Source organism: Zootoca vivipara, chromosome 17 (assembly GCF_963506605.1).
Source record: "Zootoca vivipara chromosome 17, rZooViv1.1, whole genome shotgun sequence".
NCBI classification, from domain to species: domain Eukaryota; kingdom Metazoa; phylum Chordata; class Lepidosauria; order Squamata; family Lacertidae; genus Zootoca; species Zootoca vivipara.
In genome coordinates this window covers 25,720,640-25,747,088 of record NC_083292.1, presented here as the reverse complement: position 1 = coordinate 25,747,088, position 26,449 = coordinate 25,720,640, and the positions used below count along the sequence as shown (strand labels likewise).

The following is a 26,449-nucleotide window of genomic DNA, read 5'->3' as shown; positions in this document are numbered from 1 at the left end:
AGGCCAGCAGAAGACAGTGTAACCTTTGAGGCTCTGCTGCTTCTGCAAACGCCACCACTCAGCTGCTGAGGGCGAGGGTCCAAATGTCCAAACGGCCTCGATTTTCTTTCAGGACGTCCTGCTACTAGTGCGGATTCTGACTGGAGTGATCATGATGGGGCCACACAGCTGCTCCTGCTACCTCTTCCTTCTCCTGCTACCAGGTACCCTTATTCCAGAATATTTAAGCCCATTTTAAAAAGAGGGAAAGGCTAGGTGGCTGAAGAATTTCTCCTGAAGTTAGGAGAGAACCGGGGAATGGAAGGGAGGCAGCTCTATCAAGATACAGGTTTACTGGGTGTCATTAAGGGCTCCTGAGTGGGAGGAAAGCGGAACTGACCCAAAGGGAGACCATGTCTCGATAATGCTGCAGTGGACTGGTTGTGCAACCAGCCATTCAAAATTCCTTGTGCCTTCCTTTGGCTAAGCCTCTCTGCAAATGGGAGTTGCTGTTGTTGCTGTTGTTGTTAAATCTTTTTATTTTAAGCATTTTGTGTGTTTTTTTAAAAGCTGACTCATCAGCAAAAACAAAACAAAACTGCTCTGAGTGGTTTACAAACCACTACAAAAGAGGCAGCCCTTGCCTTCAGGCTTAGAATCTGAAAGAGACACAGCACAAAAGGAAAATGGTTGGGAGGGAGGAGGTAATACACAAGCTCAGGTTCAAGTTGGAAGCAGTGATGGCCACCAACTTGGATGGCTTTAAAAGAAGACTGGACAAATTCATGAAGGACAAGGCTGTAAATGGCTCCTAGCCACAATGGCTATGCTCTCTATGGTTGGAGGCAGCCATGCCTCTGAATACTAGTTGCTGGAGGCCACAGAAGGGGAGAGAGTTATTGTGCTCTGGTGCTGCTTGTGGGCTTCCCACAGACAGCTGTTGGTTCACTCTGTTATGGCCATCCTAGCAGTTCGAAAGCACACCAGTGCAAGTGGATAAATAGGTACCGCTGCAGTGGGATGGTAAACAACGTTTCCATGCGCTCTGGTTTCTGTCATAGTGTCCCGTTGCGCCAGAAGCGGTTTAGTCATGGTGGCCACATGACCTGGAAAAGTTGTCTGTGGACGAACACCGGCTCCCTCGGCCTGAAAGCGAGATGAGCGCCGCAACCCCATAGTCGCCTTTGACTGGACTTAACTGTCCAGGGCTCCTTTACCTTACCCCAGTACATTTCCAAGCAGAATTCAAAGTGTTAGTGCTGACCTTTAAAGCCCTAAACGGCCTCAGGCCAATATACCTGAAGGAGTGTTTCCACCCCCATCATTCTGCCCGGACACTCAGGTCCAGTGCCGAGGGCCTTCTGGTGGTTCCCTCACTACGAGAAGCCAAGCTATAGGGAACCAGGCAGAGGGCCTTCTCGGTAGTGGCACCTGCCCTGTGGAATGCCCTCCCATCAGATGTCAAAGAGAAAAACCACTACCAGACTTTTAGAGGACATCTGAAGGCAGCCCTGTTTAGGGAAGCTTTTAATGTTTAATAGATTATTGTATTTTAATATTCTGTTGGAAGCCGCCCAGAGTAGCTGGGGAGGCCCAGCCAGATGGGCGGGGTATAAATAATAAATTATTATTATTATTATTATTATTATTATTATTATTACTTTACCTTACTACAGACTACTACAGTACTTCATCATGCATGAAGTGTTGTCCTGAGCTATAGGTATAAAGACACATCTTTTTTTCGAGGGGAAGCAGGGATTGCAAACAGGTTGGAGGGAAATGAAACCACTGAGTCTAGGGCTTGCTGATCAGAAGGTCGGCGGTTCGAATCCCTGTGACGGGGTGAGCTCCCGTTGCTTGGTCCCAGCTCCTGCCAACCTAGCAGTTCGAAAGCACGTCAAAATGCAAGTAGATAAATAGGAACCGCTACAGCGGCAAGGTAAACGGCGTTTCCATGTGGTGCTCTGGTTTGCCAGAAGCGGCTTTGTCATGCTGGCCACATGACCTGGAAGCTGTACGCCGGCTCCCTCGGCCAATAATGCGAGATGAGCGCGCAACCCCAGAGTCGGTCACGACTGGACCTAATGGTCAGGGGTACCTTTACCTTTACCTATATACCAGTGTTCGCCCACCTGATGCCCTCCAGATGTTTTGGACTACAACTCACATCAGCCCCCCGCTAGCACAGCCATGCCGTAATCCAGCATGTTATGGTTTCAAAGTCCACAATAAAAAGTCACCAATTTAATCTTGGATTTACTCACACAGAGACCACAAAATGTAACCCGGAGGGAGATTAACCAGGAATAGCTATTGGCCAAATAACATGAACGGCCAGCTCTCCCCCAGCTCTGAGTGAGAGACACCTTTCTCCCCCCCTCTCTTTAAGAGGGGTCCTCATTTCCTTCTCTCTGGTTATAATGAGAACTTCATCACTTCTGGTCACATTTGCCTTCACTGCAGGATTTCCCCGAAAATGTAAGCTCTGCAAGACCTGAGCATGATGTTAAAACAGCTTCTCATGAAAATACACTTTGCTAAACCTCAGCTGCTGGAAAGCAGAGATCTAGCATCTTGCAGGTGCCAGTTGGATTTGCAAAGCAGAATATTAAAACCAATCTTGCACAGTGAAGCCAAGTTTTATTTACGTTTAGAAATCAGGTCTGATTGGAAAAGCCGCCCCCTGCCTTTTATTGCATTGGGACTGAAAATAACTTTGTTCTATTTTCCCCCAAAACTACATTTCCAAGGGGCTGCTTGAGTCTTGGGGCCAGGAGGAATCACCACAGATCCCACCCACCCCCACCCCGGGCTTACATACATTGCACATCAATAGTTTTGCACAACCTCTGTTCATTTCAGAGGGGTTTGTTCGGGAGAACTTTCTGAAGGTGGATCGTGTCCCTGGGGGGTCACACCCGTCTCATCTCCCACTCTTCCACCCATTAATGGCACCCAGAACATCCTACTGGGAGTAAGAACTTGCTTTGTACTACATTGGAACAAAGGAAGCTGCCTGAAGTGTAGGTGCGTCCCCACGATGCAAGATGCAGTGATAACAGCAAGAATTTTTTATTGAACTACATGACTGGGGAACAGGGGCAAAGCAACTGCATATACAGTGCTACCTCTACTTACGAATTTAATGCGTTCCGAACGCACATTTGTAAGTAGAAAAAATTTGTGAGTCGAATCCCATAGGAATGCATTGGGAGAAAAAATTCGTAAGTCGAAGCAACCCTATCTAAAAATTCGTAAGTAGAAAAAAATCCTATCTCAACTGCATCCAAGATGGCGGATGGAGCTCCATTCGTAAGTAGAAACATTCGTAAGTAGAGATATTCGTAAGTAGAGGTACCACTGTATACATTTCTGAAAGCCTGGGCCACTCCCAACGCGATTGGCTGTCAAAACGTCCAAGCTGCGAATCATGACTCAGAGTCCAAGGGCCAATGGCAGAGGCCCAAATCCTGGAATGTTCTGTGATTGGACATCATGTATTGAATCAGAACACAGGAGCTCAGAATCCTTAGTCCAGACTCAAGCTCAGGCAAACACAGACTGCTGAATATATAACACTCCTTTTCCCTAGCCCAGTATTGTTGACACTGACTGGCAGCAGCTCTCCAGGCTATCAGGCAAGAGTCTTTCCCAGCCTATACATTTAAAGCTACATCATGCCACTTTAAACACATACGGCTTCCCCCCCAAGAATCCTAGGAAGTGTAGTTTGTTCAGGGTACTGAGAGTTAAGAGACACCTCCCCCCACATTCCCCTCCTGCTTTGGATTCAGCACAGAGCAGGGCATGCCTCTGTTTCCCCAGCTTCCAGCCAATAATCATAATCGTACTTCACCTGTAATTGTACTTCAGATTATAGGTGTGTGTGAACTCATGTGACTGGATGAAATTAAGCTTTTCAACAACTAGCACCGCAAGGAGGCTAGACTCCCATCATCACCACCACCACATAATATGCTGGTTTTCTGTGTAGGAGGATTTTTTTATGTAAGGATTTGATTGCAGGAAGTGTTCCAGGTGAGACTCAGGCAGGGCCACTTCAGCCACACTCCTAAGAACATAAGGAGAGGCAACTGGATCAGGCCAAAGGTCCAGCATCCTGTTCTCCCAGTGACCAACCAGATGCCCTAATGGGAAATCTGCAAGCAGGACTCAAGCCCAAGAGCCCTCTCTCTTCCTGCGGTTTCCAGCAACTGATCTTCAGAAGCATTACTGCCTTCAGTGATGGAGGCAGAGCACAGCCATCGTGCCTAATAGCTATCAATAGCCCTTTCCTCCTCATTCTCCATCTCAAGGACATGATTCAAGCAAGTCTCCCACCCACCCCCTACAATCTGTTTTTCCTCTTTCCCTCCCACGCCTTACTCTTTCTCTCTGTTGACTATTTCTGGACCACTCCCAGCTCTGGAGATGCTGCTAACCAGCTTTTTTCATATTTTTATGAATGGATATTGCAGGCTTCTTGAGAGCCTTCCTTTTGCAGCACCCGTTGTGATTTAGAAGGCTTCATTTTTTAAGCTTCCTACAAGCCAGGAGGGAGTGGTGAGGTAGCTTTGGTTCCCATTTATTCCACCAGATCATCTTGTTCTCCACTCCCCCCCCCCCAAAAAAAATCTATTGACAATGCTAGGGCTCTGAAAAACAGCAAATCCTTGAAACGTTGCAAACCTGCCTGCAAAGCTGGAGAGCTTCTGCCAGCCAGTGCTGACAATACTGGGCTAGATGGACCGAAGGTCTGAGTCAGTTTTATGCAGCTTCCTGCATTCCTGTGAAAGGTGGTGGGTTAAGTGTAGGAAAATAATCTTAAAAAATTTGCCTGCCTCGAGTCTAAGTAGAGAGCAGGATGAACAATGGACTTGACTCAAGACTAATGTTGACAAACATTACACCCCCATGTCAGAGAATTTTGCTCACAGAAACAGAGAAAACAGTTGCATTAGAAAAACAAACAAGATTGCAGCTATTCAAATACAGTGGTGCCTTGGTTCTTGAACTCAATCCATTCTGGAAGTCCATTCGCAAACCAAGGCGCGGCTTCTGATTGGCCCTGGAAACAATGGCAAAAAACGTTCGCAAACCGGAACACTTACTTCCGGGTTTGCGGCATTCGGGAACCTATTTGTTCGTCAACTAAGCCATTTGGGAACCAAGGTACCGCTGTATTGAGTTAGGATAGAATAATAATAATAATAATAATAATAATAATAATAATAATAATAATAATAATAATAATAATAAACAACTTAACATGGTCCTCTAAGACCCACCGCACCTACCAATTTTCTCTTGCTCTGTGAAAAATGACTTTTAAGAACCAAAGCTCGACAATACCTTTACTGACACTTTCCATTGCAAAATTGGAAATCCTTGTTCTGGTGGAACAAGTGAGCTGGATGCTGCCCTTAGTGACTAAACTCTTATGTCACTATCCCACACAAGCTCTGGGGAAAGAAGGGTACAGAAGCTCATTTCTTTTTCAGATGGAGTCTCGGAGATGAAGACTTAGGGAGGAGGGCAAAGTGAAGCCTAAAAGAAATTAAGAGCTTAAGAAGAGCCTGGTGGATCAGGCCAATGGCCCACCTCTCCCAGCATCCTGTTCCCACAGTGGCCAACCAGATACTTCATCTGGGAAAACCACAAGCAGGATTTGAGCAAAAGACCCCTTTCCCATCCTTGTGGTTTCCAGCAACTGGTATCAAGAAGCATTACTGCCTCTGACCATGGAGGCAGATAGAGCATAGCCATCCTGGCTAGTAGCCATTAATAGTCTCCTCCTCCTCCTCCTCCTCCTCCTCCTCCTCCTCCTCCTCCATGAATTAAAGGTAAAGGTACCCCTGACCATTAGGTCCAGTCGCGGACGACTCTGGGGTTGCAGCGCTCATCTCGCTCTATAGGCCAAGGGAGCCGGCGTTTGTCCACAGACAGCTTCCGGGTTTGGCAAACCAGAGCAGCACATGGAAACGCCGTTTACCTTCCTGCTGTAGCAGTACCTATTTATCTACTTGCACTTTGACGTGCTTTCAAACTGCTAGGAGCAGGGACCGAGCAACGGGAGCTCACCCCGTCGTGGGGATTCGAACCGCCGACCTTCTGATTGGCAAGCCCTAGGCTCTGTGGTTTAGACCACAGCGCCACCTGCGTCCATGAATTAGTCCAATCCTTTTCCAAAGCCATCTAAGTTGGTGGCCATCACTGCCTCCTGTGGGAGGGAGCTCCATAGTTTAACTGTGTGCTGCCTGGAGAAGAACTTTAGTTTATTTGTCCCAATCCAGCTTCGTTGTATGTTCTTGACTCATAGTGTAATTTTATACCCATCTGTTATGTCACCTCATGCTCATGTTCCTGCTAAAATAAAAAAGCCCCAAACACTACAACCTTTCTTAATAAAGGGATTCGCTCCAACCCCCTTTCTGAACTTTTTCTGACTCTGCAATATCCTTTTTGAGGTGAGGTGACCAGAACTGTCTACAGTATTCCAAATGCGGTTGCAACAACAATGCAATGTGCTTGAACTGCCTATAACTGTTCCTTGGACTTCTTAGCTGCTGGAAGAACATAGGGATAGGTCAATCTGCAAATTTCGGTTTCTCATTTTTCCATTCTTAAATTCCGTTTTTCACATTTCCACATCAGTTTAGGGTGAGCTAAAAAAGAAACAAAGTCCTAATCAAAATTTAAGTGTGAATTTCCCCCAGTGTACACATTTGTATGCAATTTTGCCTAATACACTCGGGTGTTTTTTTTGCAAAGCAACTCTCTATAATGTAATGCATCTTTAGTACATTATTTTCAGTACTATATGCCTTTTTACATGCACACTTTGCATTGCACATTACTTGGCATTGCGAAATTTAGAGCTGAGAACATATTTTTGTATGCAATTTTATGTGCACGCTTTTGAAAGCAAATTCTAATATGGTGCATTTTTTGTATGTTATTTTCACTAATATGTTCATTTTCATGCATACATACTTCTACCTAACATGTGCATTTTTATTTTTATTTTTGCAAACATTCCTTTGTTGGAGAACTGCATTGCAAAATTCAGAGAAGTGCGAATTTTGAAGGCTGGCTGTGTTTCAGTTTGCGCATTATTTAACAAAAATGCCAAATTTGGTAGGTTTGCCTTTAAAGGCGAACTCAATAAAAGCGTTGTGTCCCATCTCTAGTCATAAGGATTCTTTCAATATTCCAAGACAAAGGCAAGACGGATTGGTTTGAATTCGCCCCCTTTAATTGGTGTTTCCTAAAATATGCTTGTGGGCTATGCTTCCTTTGCCAAGCTTTTGCTACACCCACCACAGGAGAAAATAAGCCATTTTGACTGCTCGTGTGAGATCTCTGGGAAGCGAGGAAGAGACCAAAAGTTTGGGATTTGTGAGGAGAAAGACCCTGGTACAACCCCCCCCTTTTAAAGTATTTTAAATTGGCAAAAATACAGCAATCTAACACAGTGTTTCTCAACCTTTTTTGGGCCAAGGCACACTTGTTCCATGAAAAAAATCACGAGGCACACCACCATTAAAAAAGTTAAAAAATTTAACTCTGTGCCGCCCTATATTGACTATATAATTATGACTGTAAGAAACACTTGCCAATTGCTGTGTTGGATGCAATCTCCTGTAATAAGGCTTCACAAGCCGCTGATTTCTCTGCCAGCACAATCCTTTGCTCAGCAAGTTTCAGGTTGAGCGCATCCAGCCAGCTTCTTTAAGTTTGTCTAAAACCACCCTCCCGTGGTGGTGGCTGTTGAGAGCTGCACTCGCCCCGCGTCGTGACCCGGCCGGCTTCCTTTCCGGCGGGTTAGTGTTGTATATTGGCGGCCGCCAGGCACGTGACAATGCAAATCGCCCTTCTCGTTGCCGCACGTCGCGGCACACCAGCCAGCGTCTCGCGGCACACTAGTGTGCCGCGGAACAGCGGTTGAGAAACGCTGATCTAACAAAAAAAGAAGTCTAGCAGTATCCTTTTTCCAGTTTCTATCTCTCTCTCTCTCTCTCTCTCTCTCTCACACACACACACACACACACACACACACACCACTAGCATCAGTGAGGGCAGTGGTGACAGCAAACTATCTATGGTGACACAGGGCCCAAACCTGAGATCTAGGGGCAGCTCCTGGTGATGTTGCAGGGCAGGCCCTAGAGACATAGGTCAATAGGGACGGAGGGGGAAGGAGCAGAGGAGGACCGACTTTCCACTCCTGGAGTGTCTATGCTACAATTTGCAGCCAGCTCCTGTTGGGCCGAAGCTTACGAGCTGCACGCATGGTCTTCTTAATATATCTATTTATTAAATGCCCCCTCACCTACCTGGAGATTCGAGACCTCCACCTGCCACCTGGAGGAGGCCAGGCACACCTGGAGACGTTCAGCTCAGACCTGGAGGTCTGGAAACCCTAAACAATGCATCCAACATTACAGCAAAGTATAGGGCGCATACCTGAATTCTGGATAACATCGTGTGAACGCAGGTTTTTTTATAAAAAAAAAAACAGCAGTGGGAACGCAGTGAGTGTGCAAAGAGAATCCAAAAGTCTAGACCAGGCATCCCCAAACTGCGGGCCCTCCAGATGTTTTGGCCTACAACTCCCATGATCCCTAGCTAAGAGGACCAGTGGTCAGCGATGATGTTTGGGGTTGCCTGGTCTAGACTCTAAGGCTGTGCTCACATTCCCAGTAAAGGGGAGCTCCGAGTGTGAGCAGAGCCTTAGAGTATAGACTTTTGGATTCCCTCCCCTCACCACCAGTAGTTGAACTACACCAGCCAGCCTGGTGCCCTCCAGATGTTTCAGACCACACCTCCAATCAGCTCCAGTTAAGAGTCCAAAACATCTGGCAAAGGCACGGTACAAACAGCAAGGTTTACTTTTGAACTTGTAGTTTGCCGGGCACATTCTCCAGAAGTAAGAAGTCGAGATATATATGGTAAATTTCAGCTTCTACCAGTCCATGATTGCTTTGCTTGTTTCCGCTTGGCATTTGGAATCGGGCAGGGACAGACAGAGGTGCCATTGTGCGAGAGGCACGGACAGCGACACCCTTTCCATACACATCCACTTGTGAGCCAGGAAACGCTTTGCTCTTTTTCTCCGGGGCTTTGCCAGATTCTGAGCTGCCGTTGGGAGGGCAGGGCTATTGCTGCTGATCTCTGTTTCTGGAAATCGTTCCTTCAGATACTGGCGATGATGACTTTGACGCTACCTGCTTCTGTTTTTCTTCCTTCCTTCCTGACAAAAGCAGAACACTGGCAAACTTAGTTCCAACAAATAGATTTCGACTGCTTCCGTGTTATCTTTTGATTGATACTCGTTTTCATATGGAAAGCAATTTGTACAATTCGTATGAAGGACCTCCAACATTCAGCTATGTATGGTTGGCTAAGCCCAGGTTTCCAGCGTGTAAGAGGGCATACCCTTTGCCGTGGAGTAACTGCAGCAATTGGAGAGCAGGATTGCATTCATCAGATAGTACGGTTGTTCTGCAGGCTTCAGGTCATTTATTCATTTATTTGCAGTATTTATAGCCCGCTCTTTATTGAATGTTTTCGATCCTGGAGCTGGGAACAAAGTAATAAAAAACAGAGAAAATCAATATACAAAAATTACAAAATCAAATACACAGGACCAATAAACAACTTGACCATTCTATCATAAGGTAAACAAACAAAATTACAACAGCATAAATTAATACTTCTAATTTAACAGCATTCAGGGGTCTTTCCCTCCATTTCAGAAATTAAACCACTGCCTTTACCCTGATATCAGATGGGTGTAAAAGAGTGATCCAAGGCTAGAGACAAGGGGGAAAGTGAGGCACTCTGCGCACGATCAGGAACACTGCCATTTTTACTATTGTCTCAAATGCACCAGGGCTGCAGGGCTGAAAACAGATTCTCAGGCTGAGCCAAGGCGCAGCTTAATCCTTCTTATAACGACTACCTGCCAGAGGAAGAACAGAGAAAGCTTTCTGAGCCAGCCAGAAGGGTAAACAATGTTTTTGGAGAGCCAAGATAAAAACTCTGTCCAGATTTCAAATACTGGCCCACGTTTGCTCCTGGCCTTCCCTTACCCCCAGAGTGCGTTCGCTGAGAGGATGTGGGATTGTGCCGGTAACTTGAAACGGACGAAATTTGTTGGGAACTTTGTGAAAGTTGGATTGGAATTTTGGCTCAAAAGGCTGTGCCATGGCGGACTGCGGTGGGTGGGTTGCTGTTTCAGCAGCTGCAAGCATCAGATCATTTTTCTTCTTCATCATCATCCAGTTTTGGGGTGCAATTTTGGAGAGGGGTGGGGGTTGAAGAACACCACCACCCCACTCAAAACTGCAGCCCCAGACAGTAACCAAATTGATGCTTCCAGGTCCACTACCTTCAAGAGATAGGTGAATATAGATTAGCTCTTTTCTTTCACTCTCCAAATCCCATGTTGCTCTTCCTTCCTGCATTTCAGGTGGGGTTGGCCTAGATGATCCTCGGGGTCCCCCAACTCTACAATTCTGTTATTCCAAGCAGCGTCTGCTGGAAACATTTTGACCTGGTAGAGCTGCAATTTTTAACCCTGCCATTTTCATCCCAGTAGGACTTGTAAAGCAGTTGTTTAGGAAAGTGTGTCGTTACACACGTGCAGAGTGCTACTTACTGTCTCCTCCTCCCTGAAAAAAACAACCCACCAAGATTCTCTGCACGTCTGTGGACAGGGCAAGAGGGTCCATGCGCAAGGGCCCATGTATGATTTTCAGACAAGATTGACTCCACAACTCTTATTCGGAAATTGAGCCTTATCAGATGACATAAGTTTCTGAATTCATGTATTCCCCGGTGCCAAAAACACCCCACAGATATAAATGCGAGGAAATTTTTGTTCCCGTTGCATGGTCCCCCCGCCAAAAAAAAAAACAAAAACAACCCACCCTCCAGGGGAAAATCAGTTTAACTATTCATTATCCAAAACATTTTTTCCTCTAAATTAAAAGAACAAAGAATTCCAACCCGGGGGCTGGGGGAGATTATTTCCTTTTGAACCAGGGCACATCAGAGCATAGCTGAATATATTTGCAGTTCCTGACTCAGTCCTGAAAATGTGGCATCATATTCTCTGTTCATGTACAGAGTTAATCACACCAGGTGATTTAATGATTAAAAAAGATATTTACTATAGGAAGACACTCATAATTGCCTGCTTGCTTGTTCTCTCTCTCTGGCACAAAACTAATACTAAACTAACCCCCCCCTCCAAGCTCCTCAAAATAGGATTGTTGTTTTTCTGGCTTTCAAGGAAACAACTCTAATGTAAAAAAGGTAAAGGACCCCTGGATGGTTAAGTCCAGTCAAAGGTGACTATGGGGTTGTGGCTTTCAAGGAAACAGCTCTGAGCATGCTCAGAAGCAATTATTATTCTGCTTTTGAAGTATCTCCTGTCATCTCCTACATCTGCTGTAACAGGTCCCAAAGCAATAGACAGTAGGAGCCTTCCTACTAGGGCTGACTTTCTGGCAGTCAGATCAGTCACATGGTTTTCCTGTTTAGACGGGATAGGAAGGACCTCTAGCTATATTTCTGGATTAGGACTGGCTGAGTGATGCAGAGAGCTGATTGGCCAGAGAACAGAAGATGGACAAAAATTCCTCTGTAACTTCAAGGAAGTTTTAAAACATGTGTGGGACAAGAAGTAGTGTGTGGCTTTGAGTTTTGGAGGAGGAATTAAAAAACAAACAAACCCTGTTTGACATTTTCAGTGGGAGAGCTGTGCCGCAGTCATCCCAGTGGACTAGCCTCCACTGCTATTGAGGTTTTCAGAGAAAGTACCAACTCACACCCTATCTCAGGTTAGCTTGATGAGTATGAGTAGCAGGGGCTTCTCTGTGGTGGCACCTTGGCTCTGGAAATCCCTTCCTCAGGACTGAAACCCTTCCTTCTTTGGGGTTTTGTAAAGTGTCTTTTTACAGTGTATTTGTTTCTGCCTGTGGAATATGAGTCTTGTTGACGTTTATTTTATTGCTTGTTTTTTTGGGTAATTTTGTAATATTTCTACTCCCCCCCCCCGTGTGTGTGTGTGTGTGTGTGTGTGTGTGTGTGTGTGAATGTTTCCATGAGACAAATTGGAGGATGTCAGGAAGAAAAGTGGTTCAGTAATGCTTCGCTTACCTTATTAATAATATAAATCAATATACTCTGGAGTATTGGTGACGGCCTGAGTGCTAGCCAATATGTACCCTCCCTAGCCAGCATAGTGTATATTGGCCCTTCTAGCTTACCTTACTAGGAAGTGCCTGAGTCGACTCTCACTCAGGCCATGGGGTTTTTTTTGGTTCTAGTTCTGGAGTGCTGTTGCACAACATCTTTTTCTGTTCACTTTGCTGGCGTTAAAGTTCTTGTGGGTTATGCATCCTCTGCATGACCTTCTGCTCATGATACATTTTGGCCAGATTTTCTCAATCCAAGCTGTATTTCCCACCCTGGTGCGGAATAGTGACATTTGTACTGAGCACACCTCAAAGTGGAAGTGCAGTGAAAGGAGGACTAGTCTAATCTGCAGGTGGAGCTTGTTGTCGTTTAGTCGTTTAGTCGTGTCCGACTCTTCGTGACCCCATGGACCAGAGCACGCCAGGCACTCCTGTCTTCCACTGCCTCCCGCAGTTCGGTCAAACTCATGTTGGTAGCTTCGAGAACACTGTCCAGCCATCTCGTCTTCTGTCGTCCCCTTCTTCTTGTGCCTTCAGTCTTTCCCAACATCAGGGTCTTTTCCAGGGAGTCTTCTCTTCTCATGAGGTGGCCAAAGTATTGGAGCCTCAGCTTCACGATCTGTCCTTCCAGTGAGCACTCAGGGCTGATTTCCTTCAGAATGGATAAGTTTGATCTTCTTGCAGTCCATGGGACTCTCAAGAGTCTCCTCCAGCACCATAATTCAAAAGCATCAATTCTTCAGCGGTCAGCCTTCTCTTTATGGTCCAGCTCTCACTTCCATACATCACTACTGGGAAAACTATAGCTTTAACTATATGGACCTTCGTCGGCAAGGTGATGTCTCTACTTTTTAAGATGCTGTCTGGGTTTGTCATTGCTTTTCTCCCAAGAAGCAGGCGTCTTTTAATTTCGGGACTGCTGTCACCATCTGCAGTGATCATGGAACCCAAGAAAGTAAAATCTCTCACTGCCTCCATTTCTTCCCCTTCTATTTGCCAGGAGGTGACGGGACCAGTGGCCATGATCTTGGTTTTTTTGATGTTGAGCTTCAGACCATATTTTGCGCTCTCCTCTTTCACCCTCATTAAAAGCCGGGAAGACATAAAAACCTGATTTTGTTTGCTGTGAGAATCCAGTGCGATGGTATTGGGGAGCTCCTGTTCCCAAACCTAATGGTGGCCAGTTGGAGTGTCTGTAGGCGTGTTAATGCTGTGAGCCTTTCAATTTTATACGCGGCCTGTATGTATACGGTAAATAAAATCATATACTGTATTATAGCGTCTCTAGTGACCATCATTCTTATGAAACCTGAGGTATTGCAATCCCCAAGATCTCCATAATTATCACTATTATTTACACCATTCTCAACAGAAAGTGCTGAGGGCGGTGAACAAAATCATGAAATATAATGCAGACCAAAAACAGATAGCAAAACAGACTTCAAAGCAGTATCAATACAACCAGCACTGCCAGTATAAAAAACAGCATGGGGACAAAAAAAGGGTGTCATTTATTTAATTAGATGTTTAATATGTGTCACTTAATGTGTCAAATCTGTGTCATTTATTTATTTAGACAGATTTCTATCCTGCCTTTTCATTTGAGTGCTAAAAGCATCTCACAATAAAAACACATATCAGGTGACAGTAATATAAGTAATATGTATTTGTAAAAATGCTCTCAATTTCTCTCTCTCCTTTTCGCAATCATTCAAGGGTTTGGAACTCCATTTAACATTGATGTGAAAAGACCTCAAATCTTCCGTGGCCCACAGGAAGCACAGTTTGGGTACAAAGTCCTTCAGTACACAGCCCAGGGGCAGAAATGGTAAGTCAAGGCTGGTTAAACCTAACCCGCAATAGCTTTTTTGAATATGACCACTTCTCTCTTTTTTATAGATTGTCACCAAAACTTACATGTGCTGTACATGGAAGCATAAAACCACAGCCTCTGCCTCTTGTTCAGTTATCCAGAAACCTAAGGGAAGACATGTCCTTCCAGGGCCAGCCCTACTATTAGACAAAGTGAGCTGACTGACTCAGGCAGCTATTTCCAGTGTCGTGGAAGGGCAGCCTAGTTGCTGCTTACTTTTTAAAAATTTAACATGTTATCTATATATATAAAAATGTAAAATGTCCATGTTTGTGTATGATGACTTTTCTCCGAAACCGCTTGACCGATTGCGTTCAAATTTTGACACAACGTTCCATTCCAACATGCGAGTGTTTGCATAACCTTAGATTATACAGATGTCACACCTGTCACAGGTAAAAACATGATTTTGTCTAAAAAAATAGCGCCCTCCAGTGGACGTCAAAGGAACAGATGCTATTTGTGTAGTACCACCCCACAACCCCACAACCCCACCCGCCCCTCCTCCTCCTACCTTGCCCCCACCCGCCCCCTGCTCCTACTCCTCCTATCTCACCAGGCCTGGCCCCGCCGCCGCCGCCCACACCACCTCGAGTGCCAGGCCAGGCCCTGAAGCCGCCTCTGTCGACGGCACGAGAGGCAGGCCAGGCTCCTCCTCCGCCACCGCCACCACCGCCGCCTCATTGAAAGCCAGCCCACGCCGCCTCATTGAAAGCTGCCTCCGCTGACGGCATGAGAGGCAGGCCGAACCCCTCCGCCGCCGCTGCCACCGCCACGAGATCCAGGCCAGGCCCCGAAGCTGACTCCACCGACGGCACGAGAGGCAGGCCGGGCCTTGCTGCTCCTCACCCCCACCGCTGGGTGGAGAGGAAGGCCAGCAGGCAGGCCGAGAGGCAGGCCGGGCCTCTCCTCTCCTCACCTCCACCACCGGGCAGAGAGGAAGGCCAGCAGGCAGGCCAGGCCTCACTGCTCCTCACCTCCCACGCCGACGTCGCGGGAGGCAGGCCAGGCCTCTCCTCTCCTCACCCCCACCTCCGCAATGAGCCACAGCAACGCGTGGCCGGGTACAGCTAGTTATTTCATAAAAGTGTGTTGCATTTTTACTGCTGCCAGGAAGGGGAAGATATGCTGATGGGATTATCTTTTGGCCTCAGGTGCCAAAATAACTTGGTCAGCCTTTGACACTGCAATTTGATGGGCGGTGAGTGGTGAGTGGAGGATTTCCTGCTCCACCACAGGGAGCAAATTGTCTTAGGCCCGTTCTGTCTACAAATATATTTTTGTGGGGTTGGGGGGGTTATATTGCTCTAAAGGAGGGAGGCAAATTAGTACTTTGAGTGCCAAGACCTAAGGGAGTGGAGTTTGTCTGTACCCTCTCACAGGTTGGGGGGGAAATGATTGAGGGAATTCTTTGCATCCGTCTTTATAGTGGAAAATCTAGGGCAGATTCCCAGTGCCTGAACACTAACTTGTGCAGGAAGGGGGTCTGAGGAACTGAGGCAGATAGCGATGATGAGATGAATCTAGGCCTAACAGACACAATGAAACCTGACAAAAGTCTGGATGGAATCCACCCTAGAACTCAAACGTGAATTTCCTAATCTTCTAACAAAAATATGTAACTTGGTCCCTCAGATCAGCCTCCACACCTGAGGACTGGAAAGAAGACAGTGTAACACCAATTTTTAGAAAAGGAACCTGGAGGGATCCTTTGAAATTACAGGCTAGTTAGCTTGATGTCTGTCCTGGGGAAACATTGGGGTCTGCTGACCCCAGTGTGCTCCATCTCTGAAAATGATCTGAACTAGGGATCAGGATTTGAAAAATAAAACTGCCAACATCATTATGCCGTTATATAAATCTATGGTGTGACTCCACTAGGAATACTCAGTTCTGGTCACCTCCCTTCAAAAAGGGTATTGTAAAGCAGGAGACAGTTTCAGAAAAAAGGCAGCCAAAATGATCAAAGGGGTGAAGCAGCTCTCCCATGAGGAAAGGTTGCCATGTTTGGGACTTTTTAATTTAGAGGAAAGGTAAAAAAAGAAGTGACATGATAGAAGTTTATAAAATTACACATGGCATGGAGAAAGTGGTTAGTTAGAGCAAAGCTTTCCCCCCTCTCATAACATTAGAACCTAGTGGTCAATAACCCAGGCAATAAACTGAAATAGTCATGATGATAAAGATGATTCCTTAAGCATCTCTAGATATATCTCTAAGGGGCGAATTTGGGTGGAATTTTTTACGGAGGCTAGGGTACGTACTGAAACATTCAGCGTTTCTTTTCTAGCAGCAGTGGGGCGGGGAGACTATTTGAATGAAGGTTTTGGCTTTGAGGCCAAGGATCTAAGGAATGAAACAGGCAATGATTTCCTGACAACTTGTGGTACCTCAAAATCTGTCTCCCCCCACCACACCCCTGAGGCCTAAATGCAGGTCTAAAAACAGCCCCCTGTTGCTCGTTTCTGCCTTTCCGCTGAGGCAGCTTCCACCTCTGAGGCAGCTTCCAGACCCCAGTCCTGCGTCAGTCCTGAATCAGAAAGGGAAATTCCGAGCTGCACCAATGATTTCCCCAATTGGACATCCGCTGCCTTTTTGTTAAAGAATAAAAGAACAAAAGGGAACTGTTGGCAGCACTCGTGCACTTGAGAATAATTCACAGATGGAGAAGAAATTCAGTATATGTCAGACTTCCATATGCTGCCATTAAGAGTGGCCAGGGAACTGGGTCCAAAGATCACATGAAACACAGAGGCACTCAAGAAGAGCCTCTGTGTGGAGCCGCCATAGCTGCTGGTGGGTGTTTGGAGCATCCCTTGATGGCTCGGAGCCACATGGAGGCTGTCCTGGTGAATGGGTTCACCAGATGTCTGGCCCCCTTAGTTTGAAATGATGTTGCGGGGGAGTTGGGGGGGGTACGGTAGTTGGAAATAGGATGTGTCATGAATTTATTTAAAAAATCCTTCCAGTAGCACCTTAGAGACCAACTAAAGTTTGTCATTGGTATGAGCTTTCGTGTGCATGCATACTTCTTCAGATGCATGCACACGTAAGCTCATACCAATGACAAACTTAGTTGGTCTCTAAGGTGCTACTGGAAGGAATTTTTTAAATTTTGTTTCAACTACATCAGACCAACACGGCTACCTACCTGTATCATGAATTGATGTTATCAGGGAGACCTGAGCTTTTGGCCTGAAAATGGGATTCAGTGTGGGTTAAGGTTGCCAACTGATCCAGGCCTTCTCTTGTGGTGTAGGAAGGTTTCTCAGCTCGTAGATAATGCTCGTCATTCTCTGTTGGTGCTAGCCACACTGTTAAAGCTGCGTAGAATCATAGAATTGTAGAGTTAGTTAGGGACCCAAGAGGTCATCATCTTGTTCAGCCACTTGCATTGCAGGAACTGCAGCTGCAAGATCCACTTGAAGTGTTGGCAACATTTCCTGGAGTCAGAGCATAGCTGTCATGGCTGGTAGTCATTGATATAGCCTTTTCCATGAATTTGTCTCATTCTCTTTTAAAGCCGTCCAAGCTGGTGGGCCTTTTCTGCCTCCTGCAGGAGGTTGAAGTCTGCTCCTCCTGCAGCGGCTGTACGGGCAGCCACACAAGAGGCATCCTGTACGGAGTGTGCTTGTGCGGCATCCTGTACAGACTGCGCATGTACGGCGACTATATGGGCTGGTGCACAAGAGCAGCAGCCCGTACCGTCACCATGCGAGAGGCAGCCTGTATGGCCCCCCCCCATGAGAGCGGCAGCCCGTACGGACTGCGCGCACCCTCGGCCGCTCTACAGCTGGGGGGAGGCAGGGGCCATCTTGTCACCCCCCCCAGAGTGGCACCCAGGGTGGGGCCCCCCCACTTTGCACGCCCCTGAATCTGTGAGCTTGCTGGTGATGAGGAATCCAGGAATCAGATACAAAGTTTAACAGGATCACTCTGTTTCCCGTGGAAAAGGCATCTCAGAGTGGGCGATGGGGCTGCTGAGCTTGGGGGACTGACTTAAGTGAGAAAGTGGGGCAAAGTGTTGGAAACACTTTCAATCCCCTCCCCAAACCAAGAACTGGATTCTCCGAAGCCAACTCTGTGTGTGTGTGTGTGTGTGTGTGTGTGTGTGTCGCGCATGCCAGCAATGTATTAAGGATTCCCCCCTTTCCTTTCTCCAGCTTCTTTCCAGAAGCATTGAGTGAGCAGATGAGGTGGTGAGAATAGTTTTGGGGACCCCCTGGGGAAAGGGATGGACAAAATGAAGGGGGGGGGAGGAATGAGAGAGGGAAAGTGAGCAGGAGGAAGGAAATGCAAGGGGAAAGGGCCTCCCTCTTTCTTTCCCCTCCTTTCTCTCTCCTACACAAACCTCCATCCAACTCTGCCCCGCCAAATTTCACAGTTCATCATCTAGTTTTCAGTACAGCAATAGTGCTTTAAAATAAATACATCCAAACTTCTTCTTTTTTGGGGGGTGCAAGATGTGATTTCCCTCACAACAATCCTGCAAGGTAATGTAGCACATTTACTCTACCATTTTATAGAATTGGGGGGGGGGCTACTTGTTTTATAGAGCTGCTGCCTCCTTCTCCTCTTTTCTGGGGCTGCTCCTAAAAGCTGCATGGGGTGCAGCAATTGACAGTGTTTTTATAACCCTTCAAAGCTTTGCCACATGCAAAACGTTAGCAGCACTGTTTTGACCAAGACCAGAGAATTAGCCAGTGACATGAACCCATGGCTCCTAATTCCATGTGAAAAACTCCCTTTGCAAAGAACCATGTTTTACCTGCAAAATTATGCCACAATACTCCAGAAAACAATACACAAATATTGGCGTGGTTTCATGTTACTTTGACTTTATAATGCATTTAATGGCATCAGGCAGGATTTTTGGCACCTGCTGAAAACATTTTTGTTTAGACAAGCCTATCCAGAATGTTGACATGTGGTGTTTTTTTTTTTAAAAAAAATATATTTATTGATTTTTGCAACAATACAACATAGAAAAACAGAACAAGGAAAACACAATACATACACAACATAACAAAATATCAACATTACAACGAAAACAAAAATATTTCCAATCAATCTTTTATCATGTATCTTAGTCGACTTCCTCCATTCCCTCCCAACTACGTTTCTATACTGTATATCACTTCCTTAGTACTTTCCAAATCTTGATTCCAATCTTTTTAATAATTATGTAAACCTATTATTCTAATTAAATCTTAAAAATTCAATACCATAACAACACTTAACTCAGGCATTCCCAAACTGCGGCCCTCCAGATGTTTTGGCCTACAATTCCTATGATCCCTAGCTAACAGGACCAGTGGTCAGGGATGATGGGAATTGTAGTCCAAAACATCTGGAGGGCCGAAGTTTGGGGATGCCTGACTTAACTAAATCTTAATACACAATACACTTAACTAACACTCTTCTACAACCGACTTTTTTTTAGTTTACCATTGATTTTAATTATTATTTGAATGTTATGAATGGCTGTTTCAAACTGTGTTTTATTGAGGGTTGGTGGGGTTTTTTGTAAACCGTATTGAGTTTTCTTTTTCTTTTTATAGTCAACTGGTTTATACATTTAATGAAATAAATAAATCTCAACAGGATGCTGGTGGGGGCACCTTGGGATGGGACGGCAGATGACAGAAAAGGTGACGTTTACAAGTGCATTGTGGGAGAGAGGAACAACTCAACGTGCGCCAAAGTCAACATAGGTAGGTAATGACGTCATTGCTGGTAAGTACTTGCCCTGCCTCTCCCCCATCAGATTCAGAACTCATACTGTAGCTGGGATTGGATGGCTTAAAGGTTTTATTCAATAAGTTAGCACAGTGTCCCAAAATGAGTCTAGAAGTTGCAAGTTCATGAGGCACAGCAGGTAAGCTAAGATGTTGTTCCAAAAATTGGGACACCCCCTGTCAGGGGCTGGACTGAGGAGGAATGGTGGGAACTGCCCCCCCTCCCAACTTCCTGCACCTTCCCTAGAAGAGGAAGACAGTATAGATTTAGAACAGTGGCTTGCAGAAGGCAGAGGCTGCAGGGGGGGAGAAGCTGGGAAATATTGGGAGAGCAGCAGGGGATAGACAGCTAACAGACTCAAGTGTCTCTTGAAAGCATTCCTGACCCACCCACCCCGCTTTTCCCAGAACATGGCGTGCCTTGAGAGTAATAGAACAGAAAACCCAGAGGCAGAAAGCACAGATCAGCCAGTGCAGGGGTGATGTAGAATAGGAGGGACAGAGGGTGGGACTCCATTAACTAAGAGAGACCACATTCCTTCGTCTCTCTCTCTGTGAATATTGAATAAGCTACCTGGTAAGAATTCTTTTTGTTTTTTTCCTCTTCTTGGCATCCCACCCTGAAAGGGATAGGATTCCCTGAAGCCTTGACATACCCCCTGCTCTTCCTTTTCGAAGAGAGGGACAAATACAGCTATTTGAAAAGCTGAGCTTCTGAGCCTCGAAACTGGGCGAGCAATTGGGCACTGAGTCGCAGTGACTGGTCCAAAGTCTCCATGAGGGTTAAGCATGCATGGTCTGTTCATGCTGGCACTGTGTCCCTGGATTCATAAAACTCATAGAATTGTGGAATTGGAAGGGAGATGGAGCACAGACAGCAAGGCCAGCTCACTGTCGGATTTATCGTCAGGTTCCCTGATTTAGGGCTTGTTGTACCCTTCTGTGACCATCCTCAATCAATCAATCAATCAATCGGGTGTGATCCTAAGACTTGCAGCAGAATTCATGGAGAGTTTGGGGGAGGCAAGGGCAGGCGTACATCACGGAGGAGGGTTTTAATGTACAGGGGTAGCTATTACCGCTAATTCCAGTCCCAGCCATGATCTGATGCAAGGCTCATATTTTGTGTGTGTGTCCTTCCCCTCCCGCCCCCATCCCCTTCTGCTTCCTCTTCTTACTTCTATTCCTCTCCCCCCCCCCCTTGCTGGCCTCTTGTGAACTAAAATTAGGTGACATGGCCCTGCAGAACAACTCCAGGCAAATCAAAAACATGCATTTTGGAATGTCGCTTGTGGCCAACAAAGATGACGGGTTTGTGGTGAGCAATATTTGTGGTGTCTTTTTCTGTATTTAAATTGAAAACACAAACAGAGACAGATGCACAAAAATGAGGCCTAGGAAAGGCTGCTATTATTTCAATGGAAGCCAGGTGAACCAGAAGGCTAGGGCTCCCAACATGGCCCCATATTTTATTTCTAAAATGAAGTCTGCCATTTTGGTCTGTCTTTCATTTATTTTGGTACGTGTGTGGTATGTGTATTTTGCCCTTTGGGGTATAGATTCACATGCATCTGGGGCATCGGTTTATATACGAAGAAGAGTTTGGATTTGATATCCTGCTTTATCACTACCCGAAGGAGTCTCAAAGCGGCTAACATTCTCCTTTCCCTTCCTCCCCCACAACAAACACTCTGTGAGGTGAGTGGGGCTGAGAGACTTCAGAGAAGTGTGACTAGCCCAAGGTCACCCAGCAGCTGCATGTGGAGGAGCGGAGACACAAACCCGGTTCCCCAGATTACGAGTCTACCGCTCTTAACCACTACACCACACTGTATTGTATGATATGCAGTATTGTTTTAACAGAGTGGCTGGGGAAACTCAGTCAGATGTGTAGGGTATAAATAAATAGTTATTATTATTGTATCTCCATCAGTCTTCAGTCAAGAGGCTGGTCCCATTCCTTGTATACAATGCTTCAAGCACTGAATTTGTGGTAGCCGGAGGGTTTTGCAACCTGGCTTTGCAAAAAAACCATTTTGTAATTTCTACCAAAGATAATGAAAAGACATAGAACAGTTCCTTTACTAGGGAAGAAAGAAGTGTATGCATGCATCCTGCAAACAGGATGCAGGATGTGTTTCGGAAAAGCAGAGTGAAGAAGCAAAAATTAGGGATTTTGATGGTAGTTTTCCCATTCACCCCACCTCCAATCTTAGCAAAGCCCCTATGTCTTTTAGGAGCCGCGTGGTGTGCTGAAAACCAACAGGCAAGGCAATTCAGTAGCAGAATGGAGCAAGACGGACAAAAATGTTGCCTTGGATATAGTCAAGATCTATTTATATATTTTTTAAAGTAGTGTATTTCAAGAATAGTTAATGGGGTTATTTTGTCGTGTCTCATGATAGCTACGGCAGTTTTATTGTCACATGACTAGCAACAAGCCCGTTGTTGTCCATGGACAAACAACCCATTTAATTCCTACTAAGCAAGGGGATTTAATGTGTAGGAGGATCGTGGCCTTGAAAAAGAGAAACCGGCAACCTGGGAGAACCATTGTGCAGAGTCTCAAACGTGGCCCCTGATGGAAAGGCAGAGATTGGGAAAGCTCTGTTTGTCGTGTTTCTGCCTGCCAAAGACTTGCAAGTAACGGCGGGGTGGGGGGGTGGGGCTTCTTTAATGGAGGTGTGCCTGTAAAGATCACAGCTGCAGTCAACGATGGCACACCCAAAGGAGCTAAATTCCTTCCCTGAACAGCTGGCCAGGGAGGCTGTGGCTGGTATCTAGGGCAGCTTGGCTGGGCGTTCCCTGCAAGCAGAGGAGGCCGTTAGCTGCTGCCTGCCTGGCTGGCATTTTTGTGGTGAGGCTCTTGTTTACTCTCAAAGCCCGCCTGAGCATCTGTTTGAAGCTGGCCTGAGGGCAGCGAGGCCCCGAAAGCGGGTTGAGCAGGACAGCCTTTCAAAGCAGCAAATGAACAGTCAGGGGAGCTGCAGTTGTTGGTAGTGGGGCTGAGTCCCGCAGCCCTGACAAGGGTTCCCGAGATGGGACCCGTGAACAAATGGAATGAATAACTGAATATTCAAAAGTTTTGCGCTGGGAAACTTGGAATTCCACAGCCTGTATAATGAATGACATATGTGCCAGCTGCCCCTCTTTATCGGGGACAGGCCCTGTTTTTTAATCCGTGTCACTGGTGCAAGAACCAGCCTTTAAACCAGAAATTCCCAAACCTGTTTGGGCTATTTCCCCTTTGGTTCCCTAAACTCAACTCCAGTGTCCCCTACCCTATTAAAAAAATAAATAAAAGCACCTTTCACTAAGGAAGGCGATAACACAATAAAATTCAAAACAGGGCTCATCCAAACCTGCTTTTGTGCCACGAAACAGCTCTGCGCTTTAAAGTGGAAAACCCAAATTGCTGCTTATTCCGATTTAGTGGGTTTTCACGAGGAAAGCACCGCAGGGTGGGATGTTTGGACACAGCGGTTTAAAGCACAGACCTGTGCCTAGGAAGCATGGGGCAAAAGGTACTGTATATACTCGAGTATAAGCCTACTTTTTCAGCACAGAAAATGTGCTGAAAAAGCCGCCCTCGGCTTATATTCGAGTGAAGCAGGCGGCAGCAGAGAAAGGCACAGGGCCGGGGGTTTGGAGAAGCGCTGTGCTGCGACTGTCTGAACCCCCGTCCTATGCCTGCTTTGTGCGAGGCAGCGGGGAGGGAGAAGCGGTGAGGAAGGGATCCTTCCTCGTCGCTTCTCCCCCCACCCTGCCCCTGACAGCTGGGAAAGGCATAGGGCGGTATTTATTTTTGAAATTTACCAGTAGCTGCTGCATTTCCCACCCTCGGCTTATACTCGAGTCAATAAGGTTTTCCCAGTTTTTTGAGGTAAAATTAGGTGTCTTTGCTTATATTTGGGTTGGCTTATACTCGAGTATATACGTGTAATTGTGGATGAGCCCATAGTTGAATGCTTATTCAAAACCCAGTTAAAACTAGTTTAATTAATTAAACAAAATGGATTAACTTGATCCAGTGATACCAGCTTTTAAGAGTCATTGACAACTCCAACGCCCCCCCCCCGTTGCCTCTTAGCACCCCCTGGGTAATCCCCACTGTCCACGGGGGGGGGGCAGTACCACCCACTTTGGGAACTGCTAGTTTAACCCCTCCTGATTGTACCCGAAACTGATTCTGAACATGCTAAGAATTGTCTGGCAAAAGAGAACACAGAGATGGAGGAAGCAGCCTTACACTGAGTCAGAATATTTGTCTATCTAGCTCAGTAAAGTCTGCAGACAGGCAGCAGCACTCCACTCAAACCAGTTTGTGTCTCGTCTCCAATGTGACTGGGCGGGTTCTTATGTCCGGTTCCCTTGACAGGCCTGTGCCCCCCTGTGGTCCCAGGAATGCGGCACGTCCATGTTCAGCACCGGGATTTGCACCAGCGTGGACGAGAACTTCCGCCTGACGGAAAACATCGCCCCAACAGCTCAGAGTAAGTTTTGATGTCCTGCAATGGTGTGTCAGATTTCTAAAGCAGCCAGCATTGAGGGCCTCTGCTGGAAGCCCTTCTTCTATCTACTCCCAAGTCCCTCAGAAATAGCTGTGTTGGTCCAGGAGAAAGGGAAGCGCCACTCTGCACATGTTCAGTAGTACTCTGGGCTAGCCAATATGGCACCCTCCTGTTGCAGCATTTTAGGTAGCAGGTGATGACAAGAAAGGCCTTTATCTACCTGAAATCCTGGAGAGAGTTGCTGCCTCAGAACAAGCAGTTGCTGCTCTGAACAAGCAGTTTGACTGAATATATGGCAGCTTCCTTTGTTAAAAGCTGTTGGGTGTTTTAGTGATTGGAAATGCAGGCACCGTTGTGAGCATTTAAGTCCTGTCCCCCCCAAGGTTAGCATTTTCCTTCAGCCTGCAGGCCCAGGAGGACTCATTGCAATGATTCCATATGACTCAGGCTCTGGAAAGCCTTGTTGGGACATCAGTCATGCATCTTGTGCCAATGACTTTTCTCCATGGACTCACTGAGGTGGCAGCCTTAGGCCTCTGTTGAATCACTTCAGGCTAGTGGGGCCGTGTGCCATATTTTACAGAGGGCAGGCCCCTATTTTAAGATCATGGCCTGGTCAAAATCCGGTTTAGAAAACCTTGTCGGTCCAGTATACCTGAAGGAGCGTCCAGGGGCAGAGCTAGGGAGGCGTAGGGGGCAGTCCGCCCTGGGTTCCACTATTGGGGGGGGGGTGACAGTCGGCACCCCACCCAGCGACTCCCAAGGCGAGCCCCTCCAGCCTCCCGGTAAAAGGCCCGCTCGGCACGGCGCGGCACGCTGCACCAGTGGGCTAGCTACCTGGAGCCTGGATGCTCCGTTTAGGCTCCGTTTAGAAGTCGCGGGGGGCGATCTCCCTCTACGTAGCACGCATGTGCAGCGGGATGCCTAAACGGAGCGTCCAGCCTCCAGGCAGATAGCCCACTGTCGCGGCGGGCATGCTGCGGCAGTGGGCTATCTACCTGGAGAGCCAGGACGCTCCGTTTAGGCTCCATTTAGAAGTCGCGGGGGGGGGGCGATCCCCCTCTACGCAGCACACATGCGTCATTACGTAGTGGCGCCGCGTGCCCCCCGGGTGCATGGCAATTTGCTGCCCCGAGTGTCACGGCGGCTCGCTACGCCGCTGGGAGCGTCTCCACCCCAATCGTTTTGCCCTGACACTGAGGTCCAGTAACAAGGGCCTTCTGGGGGCTCCCTCGTTGCAAGAAGCCAAGTTGCAGGGAACCAGGCAGAGGGCCTTCTCAGTAGTGGCGCCCGCCCCGTGGAATGCCCTCCCATCAGATGTCAAAGAGAAAAACAGCTACCAGATCTTTAGAAGACATCTGAAGGCAGCCCTGTTTAGGAAGGCTTTTAATGTTTAATAGATGACTGTATTTTATTTTTCTGTTGGACGCCACTCAGAGTGGCTGGGGAAACCCAGCCAGATGGGCAGGGTATAAATAATAAATTATTATTATTACTTCTTGTAAAGGAAAAGAGGGGTGTGTATATGTTTGGAAGTTGCCCATCCCCCATAAATGGGTCATCTTGCTAGTCCCGGCTTTTTGGGAAAAAACATATTTGCCTACTGCTACCCCCCCTGAAAAAAACAACGCTCCTTTGCCATTGCCTAACTCTCTGCCTTTTCAACTTCATACAGGATGCTCAACTTACATGGACATAATAATTGTTCTGGATGGGTCCAACAGCATTTATCCTTGGTACGAGGTGCAGAACTTTCTTAGCAACATCCTTAGCAAATTTTTCATTGATCCAGAGCAGATCCAAGTGAGTTTGCTATTTTGCTTGAAATGAGTTTTTAAATGATCATCCAAACATATATGATGTAAAAAAATATGTTATTTTTTAAATTATTGTTTCTTTCCATTATTTGTTAAATAGTCATTCTGCAGCTTCACACAATCAATTGCAAAACCGTCAGCTTCTAGCGCTCAGTAAACGTATGGGACAACTCAATTCTACTCATTTAACTCTCCTATTGATAACTTAGCATCGCAGTAACTTAATTATTCCAAATCAGCTTTCACAGGGCAAAATCACTGTGAAGAAAATCTGCTTTTATAAGGCAGTATCACTGTTGCAAACTGGAGATTTGATGGGGTT

At 46.5% G+C, this 26,449-nt stretch overlaps 1 protein-coding gene across 1 annotated transcript in view; it reads left to right on the top strand.

Annotated features, from left to right (window-relative positions):
• Positions 1-26,449, top strand: part of ITGA10 (integrin subunit alpha 10) — an 80,772-nt gene continuing 54,323 nt past the window's right edge. The window contains exons 1-6 of the mRNA XM_035098930.2: positions 1-203; positions 13,905-14,016; positions 19,666-19,775; positions 21,029-21,117; positions 24,178-24,292; positions 25,986-26,113. Coding sequence (XP_034954821.2) covers positions 152-203; positions 13,905-14,016; positions 19,666-19,775; positions 21,029-21,117; positions 24,178-24,292; positions 25,986-26,113 — 606 coding nt within the window. The 5' untranslated portion in view covers positions 1-151. The remainder of the gene's footprint in view (positions 204-13,904; positions 14,017-19,665; positions 19,776-21,028; positions 21,118-24,177; positions 24,293-25,985; positions 26,114-26,449) is intronic.